The sequence below is a fragment of the Leopardus geoffroyi genome, chromosome A1 (assembly GCF_018350155.1).
Source record: "Leopardus geoffroyi isolate Oge1 chromosome A1, O.geoffroyi_Oge1_pat1.0, whole genome shotgun sequence".
In the NCBI taxonomy this organism is placed as follows: domain Eukaryota; kingdom Metazoa; phylum Chordata; class Mammalia; order Carnivora; family Felidae; genus Leopardus; species Leopardus geoffroyi.
The window spans coordinates 161,840,881-161,857,855 of NC_059326.1; the positions used below are offsets into that span (position 1 = coordinate 161,840,881).

General features: G+C 33.9%; 1 protein-coding gene across 1 annotated transcript in view; it reads right to left on the reverse strand.

The window, feature by feature from the left end:
• The window catches only part of ST8SIA4 (ST8 alpha-N-acetyl-neuraminide alpha-2,8-sialyltransferase 4), a 99,367-nt gene that overhangs the window by 41,528 nt on the left and 40,864 nt on the right, over window positions 1–16,975 (reverse strand). Inside the window, 1 exon segment of the mRNA XM_045499420.1 lies at window positions 10,819–11,112. Coding sequence (XP_045355376.1) covers window positions 10,819–11,112 — 294 coding nt within the window.

The following is a 16,975-nucleotide window of genomic DNA, read 5'->3' on the forward strand; positions in this document are numbered from 1 at the left end:
TGGCATAAGATTAAATTTAAAACAAGCCATTTTCAGAAAACATTTGGAGTGAATGTCACGATCTTCAGTTGTTTCTTAAAATTACTTTTCCTTGTGTGACTTTGAGTTGGTTCAATATTCCAAAACAATCCATTTGAATAACAGTGATGAACTCATGTTTCCTACCAATGGTCTATTTCAGTCTCTATTTTTACTGGGAACTCCTTTGGGAGCCTGGTCTGATTCAAATTCTGAAAGCTCATGTCATTTACATGAATTTAGCCTGCAGAAGATCACCCTAATTTTAATTAGCCTTTTATCTTTAGATTCATTTAAAATTGAAAGATTTTCATGTCTGAAAAATGAGTGTAGTAACTAAAATCTGAGCAGTGGTATTTTTGTGTCAGTCTTAAAATTGGAAAAAAAGTGATGCTAAAAGATGTGTGAAGATAAAACCATTTAATTTGTTAGGAATCACATTAAAAAATCATACATTCTATATGTTAACTAACTTGAATTTAGATAAAATCTTGAAAGAAAAAATAAAAAGATAAATAAAAATTTAAAAACTCATACATTGTTCTATATACAGTGGAATATTATACAGACATTGAAAGGATGATACTGTGCCATTTGCAACATGGGTAAACCTAGAGAGTAGTAGGCTAAGTGAAATAACTCAGACTAAGAAAGACAAATATCATATGATTCGCTCATATGCAGAATCTAAGAAAAACAACTGAATAAACAAACAAACAAAAAGCAGAATTAGACCTATAAATAGAGAGAACAAACTAATGGTACCAGAGAGGAAGGAGGTGGGTGGATGGACAAAATGGGTGAAGGGGAGTAGAAAATACAGGCTTCCCATTATGGAATGTTCATGGGAACAAAAAGCATAGCATAGGGAATACAGTTGATGATATTCTTTTTTTTTTTTTTGATGTTTATTTATTTTTGAAAGGGAGAGAGAGAGCGCGCGCATGAGCGGGGAAGGGGCAGAGAGAGAGGAGGACAGAGGATCCCAAGTGGGCTCTGTGCAACAGGCTGGATACAGGGCTCAAACTCATCAACCGTGACATCATGACCTGAGCCAAAGTCGAAGCTTAACTGACTGATACACCCAGGTGCCCCTAATCAGTGATATTCTAATAGTGTTGTATGGTGACAGGTGGTAGCTACACTTGTGGTAAGCACAGCATAATGTATAGGGAAGTGGAATCACTATGTTGTACATAGAAACTAATGTTAACATTGTGTATCAACTATATTCAAATAAAAAAATTTAAGGAAAAATATCATACATTGTAACATATAACTGTGTGCTGCTTTTCTTTTAATAGAAAGATATGCTTGACTAATGAAAAATTTAGAACATCAGCTACACAGAAAAGACATGTCACTTGATTTGATTTCTGCAAGTCTTGTTATTCCTTCCTACATTTAAATGCACACGCTAGAAATTATGACCCTGATCATTAAATTGTGAATGAAGTACTCACAACCTGCTAGTTTATGGGTTGCCTACCAAAAGAAAACCTAAATGATCCAGCAAAATCCCAGGAAACTTAAGAGGGTATATTAAGTGATATCCCATTGTTAAACTTCATTTCATTTAATGACAAAAATGAAGAAATAAGAGTACTGCTTATGAAGTATGCAGATTAATTTATTATATTCAGAATAAGAGGAAATAATTCAAAAGTTAGTCACTTCCAGTAATAGTGTAAAAGAATACTTATCCTCCCAACACAAGATGAAATTACTAAGAATAAATTCAAGATAGCACAACAAATGCCAACACAATAAATATAAAGTGGGAAACTTTTGCCATATGTTAAGCATGACAAAATCAATTTTTCAAAATCCTAAGTGATGACAAGTTGCATATGAATGTATCATTATAAGGAAAGTGTATTGGTACTGTCTGACATGCAAAAAGTCCAACAAACAACTTGCATGGGATACTATTAGTATATCATATGTTATATAATTGCTCAAAATAGTGTATTATATTGTATATCACATACTGTGTTAAGTGTATACAAAATATTAATAGTATATTAAATATTGTTATATGTTGTGTGTATATGTAGCAGTATATATTATTTTTATTTTTCCTGTATGCAATATATAAACACTACTCCAGAAGTAATTTTACATAATTTGAATTTATAGAAAGAGCTATGCTTTTTATTTTTTTTAAACGTTTATTTATTTTTGAGACAGAGAGAGACAGAGCATGAACGGGGGAGGGTCAGAGAGAGAGAGGAAGACACAGAATCCGAAACAGGCTCCAGGCTCTGAGCTGTCAGCACAGAGCCCGACGCGGGGCTTGAACTCATGAACTGCGAGATCATGACCTTAGCCGAAGTTGGACACTTAACCGACCAAGCCACCCAGGTGCCCCAAGAGCTATGCTTTTTAAACAGGTTAATAATTTTCAAAATTTAAAGAAAGAACAAATTCAATAGGATAAATGGCTCCCTAACAAACATATATCCCTATATCTTCTATATCTATATCTATATCATCTATAACTATACCATCTATATCTATATCTATATTCATCTATATACACACACTTACACATATTTGTGTGTATATGTGTGTGTACATGTTTGTGTGTGTGTGTGTGTCTTTTACCAGCAACAAGAAACATTTACATGGGGGTGGGTTAGCTTAATTATGGTCTTGAAAAATATAAAGAATATTTAAATTCCAAGAGAAATGACTTTGAAGCAGGAATATTATAGTAAGCTACCTCAATTATTATGTTGATTAAGTTAAACAAAGCTTTTTATTTAGGTTAATAGATGACATTTCTGAGGATGTTTGTAAATATTAAGTACAAATGTGTATTGTGTTGTTTTGAATATTCACTTAAGCAACAAAAGTTAAAGCACAGGACCAGTGAAACTCAGCACTCAAAAGAACCTAAATGGTTATTTATGTCACTTCCCACATTTTAAAAGATACAAATCTGAGTCTGAAGGATAGAAGTCGTCTTGTCCGTGGACAGAATACTTTTATTTTGACCTTTCTTGTATATTAAACTCCTAAATAATTCTTGAAAATTCTCTAAGCCAGTATTCTCAGTTTGGATCAATGTAGAGACAAGTTTTCAAAAGAATAAGACTATTTTTTCAGAACCTGCAAAATACAGCTATTAACTCTAATTTGAGAAACTCTGCTATAGGTCATAGGGTATACCAAGAATTTCAAATGAAAGTTCTTAATTCCAAGCTATTTTAATGCATTCATTAGTCAATTTTACTCACACTTGTACATTTCTTTTGTAGTTTTTAAATTATCCTTTAAATAAGAAACATTTGGAAGATTTGTTATCTATAAGGGTAGCATATATATTCTCCACTAAAAGATAAAAAAACAGATATCATAGATAGAACTCATAAAAATTTTTAAAAATCTACATGAACTGAATTTATCTTTCCCTTAATCATTTTGGTGAAGATGTTTACAAATTGTTGGATAACTTTAGAATTACCAACTATGAAGGTAACACATAGAACATTATCAACTTTTATTAATCTCAATATTAACTAGTCCTTAATCTAAGTGTTTATCTTGATTAATACAAAGTATCTTTATCAACTTAAAGAGAGTATAGTCTCTATTATATGAATATTGATATTAAAACAAATAATTAGGGTATGATGACAAAATAGGACAAACATTTTTTTTGTTGTAGTAGAACTGAAACAATAAACTAATGGATGATATAAATTCATAAAATAATTTGGACTTGAATATTTAAATTTTGACTTAAATCCTTTAATGCTTCATAATAATTGTCAGAGGCAAATGATTCAAATATAAATGTTTGAATATATTTTCCAGAATGATTGCAACAAATCTAAAGGTTTTTTTTTTAATGTTTATTTATATTTGAGAGAGAGACAGAGCATGAGTGGGGAGGGGCAGAGAGAGATGGAGACAGAATTCGAAGCAGATTCCAGGCTCTGAGCTGTCAGTACAAAGCCTAACACAGGAGCCATGAGATCATGACCTGAGCTGAAGTCAGATATTCTAACCAACTGAGCCACCCCAGCGCCCCCCAAAAAACCTAAAGTTTAAATCAATTATGCTCTTAAATATAAATATCTGAATAGAGGTAAGAGAATTATAATTAAGATATCAGAGAATAGAGATAAGATCCCAAGGAACAAACTCCCTAAAGTAAAAACTTCAAAAAAAAAAAAAAAAAAAAGAGGCAGAAGACTATATATCATTCTAAGCAAGAACTGGAAATTTGTATATAACATTTTTATGCATATAAAATATAATTTTAATATACACTTATTTATCTATCTAATCTCTTTCCTTGGAGAATTCTTTTTTTAAAAAAAAAACATTTTTATGTTTATTCATTTTTGAAAGACAGAGACAGAGCACAAGCACCGATGGAGCGGGCAGAGAGAGACGGGGTGCTGGGGGCGGGGGGAGGGGACACACAGAATCTGAAGCAGGCTCCAGGCTCCAAGCTGTCAGCACGGAGTCTGACGCGGGGCTCGAACTCACCAACCGCAAGATCATGACCTGAGCCGAAGTCGGATGCTCAACCAACTGAGCCACCCAGGTGCTCCTTTTCTTGGAGAATTCTTAAAAAACTATCAGAGGTGCACAGGTGGCCCAGTCGGTTAAGCATTCGACTCTTGATTTTATTTAGCTCAGGTCATGATCTCGTAGTTCTTGGCACTGACAGTGTGAAACCTGCTTGGGATTCTCTCTCTCTCTCTCTCTCTCCCTCTCTCCCTCTCTACCTCTCTCTCTCTCTCTGTCTCTGCTCTTCTCCCACTCTCTCTCATTCTCTCTCTCTCTCTCTCAAAAATAAATAAATGAACTTAAAATTATCTATAGCACTTGGTAGTGGAACTGAGAGTTTACTTTTTCATGCTGATTTGTTTTTACCATGTTAATAAATGAGAAAATAAAGTATAACCATCCCACTGTATAAAACAGCACTTGGCTATTGTGCATCAAATTATAGTAATTATAAAAATAGGACTTTTTTGACTAACACTAAATATTTTATAAAAATATATTTTGATATGTCATATAATAATTTAAAATTGTATCTTAAACTAGTCCATGGGTTAAATGTTTGTTTCAGTATATTATGTGTTGTACATTGACAATTTTATTATAAATGTAATAGAACCTTGAATTTTTTATATCTTGTCACATTTTTAAAGTTTCAGCAAGTCATTTTAAAGTTTCAAAATCCCCTCTTCATTCTTAAAGTCTTATGAAAACTATTCCTCTTTCATAAGGAAAACTGCAAAATAATTATAAAAATATGTAGTCATGTGTAGCTTTTGAAGAAATACCAGAGAAAAGCTTGCAACTCCACACCAGTTTAATGCATTCAGGTATTCTCTTAAATTTGTAAATATATCTTTTATTTGTCCCCATTAGATTACCCTTTCATTATTTTGTAAGATTGTTTTAAAATTATAATCTAGCTATCCTTTTGTCCTTACATTTTATTTAATATGGCTTGGGAAGAATGACCATTCATTAAAACATAATCTAAGAATCTCTTTGAGTTTTATGATTGAGGTTATATTTTTGGGGCTTTATAAAAAAATCCCTACAATTGAATAGACGTTTGAAGTTGGTAAGCCATCATAATTTTCAGCGAGGAAAAAGTTTAAATAATGATGCTTGACAATATGAAAACTATCTAAATGATTCTCATTGTGTTCAGGAACCTTTTGCTTTCCAAATCACTTAAACTCTCTACTTGTAATTGCAGTGCTTGGAAGGCCCTTTGCATACACAGTGATTACATGCACACTAAACTGCGTACTTTTATTAGGTGTTCTAAACTTTTTATGAGAGACAACAAACTCCAGGAATCAACAGAGGCTATGAAATTCTCTAAACTATTTTCCTGAACTTTATTAACCACAGTGTTTCAGAGACATGTAAAACAGATACTTAAAGAACAGATCTTTGGGGAGTTTGCTCATGCTTTCATATCATGTGAATCTGTTTCATCAGTATTCACACTTCCTTATTTTCTTCCAGAGTTTCAGTAGCTTTGCAGAGTATAAACATTATGTTGAAATGCTACATTGCATGCATTAATGGGTTCATTTCATTAATTCCATAAATGAAGTCACCTTTCACATATACCACCTGTACAAATTTCCAATGGGATTTGAAGAGTGAAAGGCACCTCTAGAACTACTTCTTTATATCCTGGGTCACAGTTTAGAACTCAATCGTTTGACATCTGAAGGGGGAGCACATAGATGGATGAGTAGTACAGTAGCAAGGTGAGTTTTTCATGGAAAATTCAAAACAATTCTTGTGAAAAACATCTAAAGCATAGTAATCTAAAGAAAGTATACCATTAACTTCACCAGTGGTCAGAAGTTTGGCCTTGTTAATCTTTGGAATAAAATGCTTAGGTGAAATAGTTTATAATCGTTATGGAAGGAATGTGGATAAAACAAAACATGAGTATTGATGAACTAGTTATTAAAAGGTTCTGCACTTTCTATATATTTTTTAATGTTTATTTATTTTTGAGAGAGAGAAAGATACAGAGCATGATTGCTGGAGGGGCAGAGAGAGAGGGAGACACAGAATCCGAAACAGGCTCCAGGCTCTGAGCTGTCAGCACAGAGCCCAACATGGGGCTTGAACTCATGAACCGTGAGATCATGACCTGAGCTGCAGTTAAACACTTAACCACTGAGCCACCCAGGCTCCCCCCTGCACTTTATATATTAAAAAAAAATCTGTTAAAAGGGGCACGTGGGTAGCTCAGTCAGTAAAGCCTCCGACTCTTGGTTTTGGCTCAAGTCATGATCTCACGGGTTCATGAGTTTAAGCCGCACGCTGCCGCACAGAGCCTGTTTGGGATTCTCTCTCTCTCTCCCTTTCTGTCTGCCCCTTCACTGCTCATCCTCTCAATCTCTCCCAAAATAAATAAATAAATTTTAAAAGTCTGTAAAAAGCTTATGTGCCACAGCTATTAATCATGTACAATTCCATTTAGATTCTAATTTATTGAAAATGCTCCATTTCAACCATACCTCTTATTTTGTGCTTTGCCACTTAGAGTGAATGAAGAAATATACAATAGAATTTAGGGAACAAAATATTAATTGCAAAGTTTATATGGAGAGACAAAAGACCAGAATAGTCAACACAATATTAATGGGGAAAAAGAAAGTCAGAGGACTGACACTCCCTAACTTCAAGATTTACCATAAAGCTAGCAAAATCAGGACAGCATATAGTCAACTAATGTTTTGGAAAGAAGCAAAGATAATATAACAGAGCAAAGATAGTCTTTTTTTTTTTTTTTTTTTTTTTTTAAGATTCTCCTGGCACCATCTTGCACTGGAAATTGCTGGGAGGACCCAGGCTGTGCATGCAACCAAACTTCACTCCTGCCCTTCAATATATACCCCACAGGCTCCCCAAAGATAATCTTTTCAACAGATGGTGCTAGAATAACTAGACAACCACATATAAAGAAAAGAATCTAGGCACAGACCTTATACCCGTCACAAAAAATAACTCAAAACGGATGATAGATCTAAATGTGAAATGCAAATCTATATAATTCTTAGAAGATAACATAGAAGAAAATCAAGACAACTTTGAGTTTGGCAATGACTTTTTCGATATATCACCAAAGGCATGATCCATGAAAGAAATAATTGATAAGCTGGTCTTCATTAAAAATAAAAACTTATGCTCTTTTGACACTTGTCAAAAGAATGAAAAGACAAGCCACAGATTGGGAGCAAATATTTGCAAAGACCTACTTGGTCAAGGAGCGTTATCCAAAATATACAAAAACCTCTTAAACTCAGCAATAAGAAAACCAACAACCTGACTAAAATATGGGCCCAACACCTCAATACACCTCTCACTGAAAAAGAGATAAAGACCACAAATACGCATATTAAAAGATGCCCCACATCATTATGTCATCAGAGAAATGCAAACTAAAACAACAATGAAATATCAATACGCTAACGATTAGAATGGCCCAAATCCAGAACACTGAAAGCACAGCTGTGAGGATGTGGAGGAACAGGAATTCTCATTCATTACTGTGGAGAATATAAAATGGTACAACCAGTTTGGAAGACAGTTTGGCAATTTCTCACAAAACTCAACATACCCCTATCATAAGATCCAGCAATAATACTCCTTGGTATTTACCCAAATGAGTTGACAATTATGTCCACCCCAAAACCTGCACACAAATGTGTACAACAGCTTTATTCATAAATGTCAAAACTTGGAAGCAACAAGTGAATGAATAAACTGGTACATCCAGACAATGCAAGATTGTTCATCACTAAAGAGAATGATCTGTCAAGCCATGAAAAGACATGGAGGAATTTTACACGCTTATTGCTAAGCACAAGAAGCCAATCTGAAAAGGCTTACTATATGATTCCTACTATATGACATTCAAGAAAAAGCAAAACTATAGACACAGTAAAAACAAACAAAAGCAAACAAAAATGTTCTTACCATGAATTAATGGGGAGGAATGGATGAATAGGACTTTTAGGTGAGTAAAACTACTCCGTATGATACTATAATGGAGGATACACGTTATTACCCATTTGTCAAAACCCACAGAATGTACAAACTAAGAGTGAACTGCAGTGTAAACTATGGACTTTGGGTGATAATGTTGTGTCCATGTAGGTTCATCAGTTGTAACCAATGTACGGCCCTGGTACAAGATGTTGATAGTGGGGCTATGCATGTGTGGGGGCAGGGAGTATATGGGAAGTCTCTGTACCACCCTCTCAATTTTGCTGTGAACCTAAAACTGCTCTGAAAATAGTCTATTAAAATGGTACTAATTCAGAGTAATCTTAAATTTTATTAGTTTCCTATAATCAAAGAGTACTTACTTCAAAACATTTGTTTTTGGATCTTAATAAGCTATCACTGGAGTGTGTATGAATATTTCTATGTGTGTGTCAGAGTGTATGTGTCTTCGTGTGTGTTTAAGATAAGACAATAAGACAGTGTTATCTTTAATATTTTCTCACACTCAAATGATACTCAACATTAACATATCAAAAAATAAGATGTGTTCTTAGCACAATGCTTTATAAAGTTATCCTGTTAAAAATACTTTTTTTTTTTCCTTCAGAGTCAAACTGTAATTACCAGGAATCTTTGTAATTAAAAAAAACACCTATCCTCCAAATGAATGTATTTTATCTTACTTTGTTGAAGCTTCATGTCAAACATCAAAAGAGTGAATGTTGAATAACCATGGTTTAGTTATAAGAATGCAATTTAATTGTGTGAAGAATAACACAATCCAAGAAACTGTCTCGAGCCTTAAACAAGGAAACAGTAGGTAAATCCTGGAAGGAAAGTATCACAATAACAAAACAAAATGAAAACACCTTAGCCCAGTCCCAATTACAGTATATGAAGCAAACTATTTTTAATTCTGGGTTTGGAAACTTTTTTTTTTTTTTTTTAGAACTTCTATCCATTGTATTTAATTGGTCCCTTGAACTTGCCCTTCCCTCCCATGGCCACTAATTCTGCCCCACATTTTTATCATCTTGCGAGTATATTAATCAAAAAAGTCTAATTGGTCTTCATACTCCTAGCACCTCTTCTTGCCAATTCAGAGTCTGTTACAAGACTTACTCTCCTAAATTCACACATATAACTGTGCTTTAAAATAAAACTGATTCTTTTCCCAATCAAATCACAAGTTATTTTTCCAACCTTGTATTCCAATGCTTTACACTGGACTCCATTATTCCTCAAGTTTACCTTGTTCTTAATTACATCATTGTCTCGGTTCACTCTAATAATGCAATAACATTTCCTTCTGTTTGTTTTTCTCTGTTACCCTCTCTCTCTCTCTGTCTCTATCCTGTTTCTCTCTTTCTCTTTTTATCCCTGATAAATAGCTATTCTGTTTTTTATGTCTGGTTGAAATGTTATAAGTGTTCTTTGCTAACATGCGAAACAAACTCTACACTCCTGACAATATACCCTCTTACCATTCGTTTATGTACTAGCCAGTTGTATATATACATCTGTTTCTGCTATAAAGCCTATGCATTCCTTTAAAGAAGTAATCAGACTTCTTCATTTTTCTATCTCCAATATCTGGCATTCAGTAGATATTCAATAAATACACATTACTGCTTATCTTTGTGTTATATATTTTACACATTTATATGTGTGCATGACTGAACTTGGCCTTTTGGCCACTTGCCACTTTTATATAAAGTCTATTTCTTGGTTTTACATCTGAGCTTGTATTAATAAAAGGGAAATGTTAACTTAATTCATAAAATTGGAATCTATGGCTTTTGGGGGGAAGCATCAGGGCATGTTATCTCATCCAGCCTTCTCTATCTCTAGTAGACCTCTTAACTACAGAAGGGACTTAATTGCTCCTTAAATATATCTAACATTTATGCTTCCACAATATTGCCCAGTAGCCATTTAGCACTTCTGTTGGTAGTTTTCTTACCCCAAATTCATCAACTTTACCACGAATTCTTATTACTCTTTAACATGGCAAAACATAAAACCCAGTAGTATGCTCATGACTAGACATAAATAAATGCTAAGTTCAAATATTTGCCTTTTTTAAGAAAGAGAATGAGCTTTAAGATAACATAGCACATAAACAAAATGCAAGTTGCTGAGTAGCGTACCCATCATAAAAAAGGAGAAACATGTATCCATTGGAAGCTTTTCCTGAAGCTCCCTCCTGTCTAGGGAAAATGTTTAGTTATGTGTTCCATTGTGCCAAGGACAGACTGGTCCTTTCCAGACACTTACCCTCTGACAGCATGAATAAGTCTCAATGATGGATAGGCAGTTCGCACTTTCAGTTTGTTCTTAAGGATTAATGCATTAACCCACTCCACGTGCTTCTCTCCTCCTTTGACCATGAAAGCAGGGATCCAAAGGACACTGTCATTCAGCATGGAAAGTCTATGCACAAATTTTTCTCTGTCACTCTCATTCCGAAAGCCTCCAAATGCTCTTTGTACAACTGATGGATTCATGGTAATAAAATCTGATTTAGTTCCCACATCTGCAGCAAACTCCACCACAGGGGCTAGATTACACCTGAAGAGGAAAAAAATTAATGGACAAATGAAAAATTAATATGAAATAGTAACTCATAAAACAGTGTACATAAAAAGAAGAATGGGGAACAAGCATTTTTTTTTCCTACCATGTTAGAAAAATAAGATAATCTGCCTGATAAAATTATATTTTCAGTAAGTTATCACATATTCAGGAATATTATCTTCAATAAGGATGTGCTCTCCTAGTATAGGGCTCAAACTGTCATTGATATTAATTCGGCCTGTTGTCTAAGAATATTCTTTGTTGCTATCTTCATAAAACCACATGATATGAATTCCTAATAGTTGAATTTATGATGGTAAATTCACAAAAGCTCAGCTGCCGTGCAGTAGGCAACCTAAAACCACATGCTGTTCTCTAAGTAAGTAAAACACACATTAGACTTGATATTCTAATTCCACACCACTTGTCAAACTTAGGTCATTTTAATAACTTTATAAACATAATTAAGTGAAGGTGGCTTTTCTGTATCCTGAGGTCCAGTAAAAGTACAATTTGCTATAGCATTTTCCACAACCATATTCTTAATTGCCCTCTACAGCCCTAAATGGGAAAGAAGTGTAAGAAAAGTGGAATTATGACATTTAATATGCCTTTTTGGGATATTAAACAATTCAGAAAATCCCTTATTATCAAATATCTTTCTGTTCCTTTTGAGCACATCATCAAAATGCACATTTTTTCCCTGCTATCAGGCCGCATATACTTTGTGGAGGAGGGACAGAATTCCATGTCCTGTTCTCCCCACTGAAGCTCCACGGTCTCACAAAGTGCCTGCACCTGATTTTATTCTTACATCGCAAGAAAGCTTTGAAAAGCACCTTGAATTTTGTCTTCAATCAAATTTTGATGCTTCTTTGATCCTATCACATAGGTGTTTGGATACTTGACTTAAAAATAGTTTTAAAATGTTTTTCATTTTCTAAAAAACGTTAATTTGTACGTGAAAAGTTAGATATTTAACAAGTAATAGTTTGATAATTTATAAAAAAATCATTTGAATCTATTCAATCTACCCCTTCAAGAAAACACACACACAGTACATACACGCAATTTCTTCTTTTATTTTTCTTCCCTAATATCAGCCTTTAAAGAAAAGGGGAAATAAACTGATTTCCTCTTTCTGTACTTTTGTGGGTTATACTGCATTATGAAAATTTCTCACATTTCCCTTCCTTGTGCTCTTTGCCACTTTAATTTAATTCTCAAACAAGTCACATTTAATTAAAGGGTGAAGTGTTTGCTCTGCTATTAAAAATACTGGCTTGTATATCCTTCCTTTTCTTATCTCTCTTAATTAATATATCTTATTACTTGCTAGATCTCTGACAACATTTAGCTACCATAAGGAACAACTCACACAATTCAGCAAAGTCTGTATTATTTAGGATGAGCTCCTCAGAGAAAACAAATAAAAAATAACGCATCATATTGTTTAGAAAATATTTTTTTCAAGTTATATATATTTAATTATACCCACTACAGTGTGTCATATTTATTTGTCTTTAGCCATGATCCATGCACTATATGAGATTAGATATTATTCATTCCCATCACAGTAAGAATATTATGGATGCCATCATAATATTATGAAGAATATTATGAAAGGAATAGCTACACGTGAACAGAAGCCAAAATGGACATCTTACTGTGGAACTCACTGTAGGTTGAGGACATGATTATTTTTCAAGTCCTAAACTGTGTTTCATACCAACTTTAAAAATAGTTAAAATTCTAACCAAGTTGATTGCAAGATGAATTTGAATACTGCAGGGAACATGCATTCTGAACGTCAGTATTACAGATACTTCTCCTTCCTCAGGTAAAAATAGACAATGCTTGTTAATGTTACAGTTAACATAATATGTCTTCCCCATCAAATTCCTCAGCTATTCTTTTCAGAGGATTTCTACTGTAGAAAAACAACATCTCCACTTCATTTTTTCTATAATTGTTAAAATTACCAGAGCCAACCCAGTTAGAGAAAACAAAAATAACATTCTACTGCATTCTCTTTTCAGGGGAAAAATGTCACTTAATTACTTTATGATTTACATTATTTTTTCTTATCACAGATTTAAAAACACCCATACTGGAGCATCTGGGTGGCTCAGGTGGTTAAGCGCCTGACTCTTGATTTCAGCTCAGGTCATGATCTCAGAGTTCATGGGATCGAGCCCCACATTGGGCTGTGCCGGCAGTGCAGAGCCTGCTCTGGAATCTCTCTCCCTCTCTGTCTGCCCCTCCCTTGCTTGTGCTCTGTCTTTCTCTCTCTCTCAAAATAAATACATAAATATAAAAAAATTAAATATTCCTAGTCCCATGTTGGCCAACATTTTTTTTTTAGGATTTTAGAATTGACTCAGCATGTTTCTTAAACATAACCGTACGGCCATGTGTCTTTTAAGAACTAATAGATTCATCAGTGATGTTGGGTGTTGAAAAACAGGTACTTTCCAGTAGGAAGCAAAAGTAAACTTAGAGAATAAGAATATTTTTTGAGAATAGGGTTGATCTAGGAGACCAGCCAATGTATATGATGCAAGGAATGCTAACTGATTGTACTGTTCACTAAAAAGGCAGGAGGAGATGAAGGAGTAATTGATTCACATGAACTCTATTGTAAAGGTTTTATTACCTAAGCACAGTGTAACCAGGCTTGTGAGGGATGGAAATAGAAGCACTGAAAATAGCACAACAGAAGGACACATCATAAAATATAATCTACGTTAGCTCTAGGAGTCCAGTATATTCATTTTCCTGGGAGTGACTATGTCTGATTTTTCACTGGAAGGAAAGACTAACATCGTGTCCACATGTGGTCAGTAAATTAACTACTCTGTGGTTGAGTCAGATATTTAGTCATATAATTAGCTGAATGCCACATAATCGGGGCAAGCATTATAAAACCCAAAATAACCAACCAGCTGTGTTGCACTCCCGCAATTCAGTAGACTTGTTGTGAACTGCATAGTGTTACTAGTAGCAATACTGCTGACTGAGCAAGATTATGAATAGATCTGCAATCAAACATTCTTCATCTTTCTTTTTTCTAAAATCTTCTGAGGGATTATAATACTCAAAAGTATCCAGAATGTGTAGCAAGCATTTATGAATTAACACATTATTTTTCATTTAATTCTTAATCTCATAAAACTGATCAGTGGTCAATTTTTAAATGAAGGATTTCTGTGAGTCAAAACTACTGAGTACATAAGAATATTAATACACTCAAACTCTATTTCTTTAACCAGATTAAATTTTGTGTACTACCTGACTATTTTTGACATATCAAAAACATGAAAACAGGTATTCAGAATTAGGTATGTTGGCCAAACTCCCTGTATACTCTAAGCTACCCAATTTTAAATTTATTTGTGTTTATTTTCCATCATTAAAAACCTGCAGGAATGTGTACTCTAGACCTCTGAAATTTCTTCTTGACCTCACACCAGATGTGATTGCCTCTCAACATTCCTTTTATATAGAACTGAAAATACTTTCATTTCTTTCAATGCTATAGAAAATGTTTTAAATTAATTTTAATTTTAACTCATTTAATTTTTTAAGGAAAAAACTCTTATTTCATGTGTAACACCTCAGGATCACAGAATTCCCTAGGAACATGTCTTTTAATTTGTCAATATTCTCTGCATGTCCTTTAAGTAATAGCTCAATAGTCTAAGCAACTAGAAGTTCCCCCTTTCAACAGCTCAGCAGATTTGTCTTGAGAGTTCATTTTTCAAATACTATACTATATTCAAATACTCAGAACTCTTTTCCCAGCTATTTTACTACTTGTGCTATTTTCAAATTATATAATCTGGCCAAAAAATAATCTTGACCATTATTGTTAGTAATACCCATAAGATAAGGTTCATTCATTTAGCTGTGCGTTTATTCATCCCATGGGTTGTTATACACTTATGCTAGCTATAGAACTAGCTAGCATAATTCTAGCTAGTAATACTAGCTAGAGTATTTACTAAAGCTAGAGTATTTACTAAAGCTAGAGTATTTACTAGAGTAAAACAGTGTGTGCTGTGATACAGGAGGTTGCTAATCACTTCTTTAAATGAATAACATAGATTAATGAGCAGAAAGCAACAATGAGTGGATTATAGACCAAATTGTATTCTTTTTTACCATTTAATGTTCAAACAAGTTCCAAACACATGATTAACATCTTTTTTGCTCTCTTGGCCAGTCCCATTGTGTGTGTTTCTAGGTATCAACACTGAAATATCTCAACCCAAACTATCATTACCAAGGGAACCATGTTTGTCAACAGACTATGAAATGTGAGATAACCTCTTCTCTTTTCTGCCCTCAAAGGAAGCTTATGGTTCATATCCGCTCCCATCCTGCTTTTGAGTTGAAGAGCCAAGAGAACAAAGAATCTCTGATACCTATTTCTTTCTTTCTTTTCTTTTCTTTTTTTTTTTTTTTTTTTTAGGTTTTGTGGTTAACCTCTCCAAATGGCTAGAGGAAGCTAAAACATGCAACCTATCAGTCAGTCTTGCTGACTTTGTTGAGTGACTCTAGTAAGCCCTGAAAAGACCTAAAGCCAATAATTTTTGCAATATTTTATGGTAAGGAATAATATTAGCTCTACTTCAGAGATGAGAAACTAAGGACAAAATGGTTAAGAAACATGTCCAAGGACATAGTGCATATAAAAGAAAAGCACAACTGTCTTAGAATGATTCAGGATGGCGGTTTTAATTGACACTATTTATACATGTGATTCCTTTCAGAATCAGAGAAAATGTCAATATATTCATCCTTCATCCCAACCTTCCTATAGGAGAAAGTGCAGACTCCCAGGACTTAAGCATATTATACAAGTCCATTCAGCCAAAACAAAATGCTTAAAAGCAAAGCGTTTTAAGTATCTCAACCATAAGAATAATATTTATATTTCACATCTCTTGAAGGAGAGGATTTTCAGAATGTCGATAAAATAATTAGGTATCGAACTGATATGACATTTTGAAATTTGAATCATAGGATTAACAGTTAATTTATATGTTGCATACCATTATTGTAGTAAACAAAGTGTAAGAAATAGAGATGAAACATCATGTTGAAGATTTGTGTTTCAGTGTGATGGATGCACACAGAAATACACAATCACACATACACATATCACATTTTATGCTTGATCAGATAACAATTAATGGAATCCTCAGTTTGACAGAAATAAAAACAAATGACACTTATGTCGTGAAAATAACTAAGTGACAAACCAGAAGAGGAAATGTTTTCACAAACCCAGATTTGTTTACATTACTGGCAAGGGTGGGAAAAACAGTGCCATATTATTTCCAGGGAAATCACAGAATTAAAAAAAAAATCAAACTCATTCTAAAATACAAAAATGAGAGCACCTGGGTGGCTCGATTGTTCAATTGCCTGACTTCAGCTCAGGTCATGATCTCACAGTTCGTGGGTTCAAGCCCCGCATCAGACTCTGTGCTGACAGCTTGGAGCCTGGAGCCTGCTTCAGATTCTGTGTCTCCCTCTCTCTGTTCCCCTCCCAGCTCGCACTTTGTCTCTTTCTCTCTCTCTCTCTCTCAAAAATAAATAACATTTCAAAAAAATTGATACCGAGAATTACGTTAGGCTATATTATTCCCACACTTCTGCCAAATCCAAAATGGAGTCATTAGGCAAAGTTGCTTCAACTGCATAGATACGATTTAGTAACTTAGTTTTTTGGGGACTGAAGGGTATGGAAGGAATGTTAATGAATGGATATATTGTGCTTAAATCAAATAATATATTAAATATGCATCCAGTATGTATGCAATTTTGGCTTAAACTTTATGAATAAAAA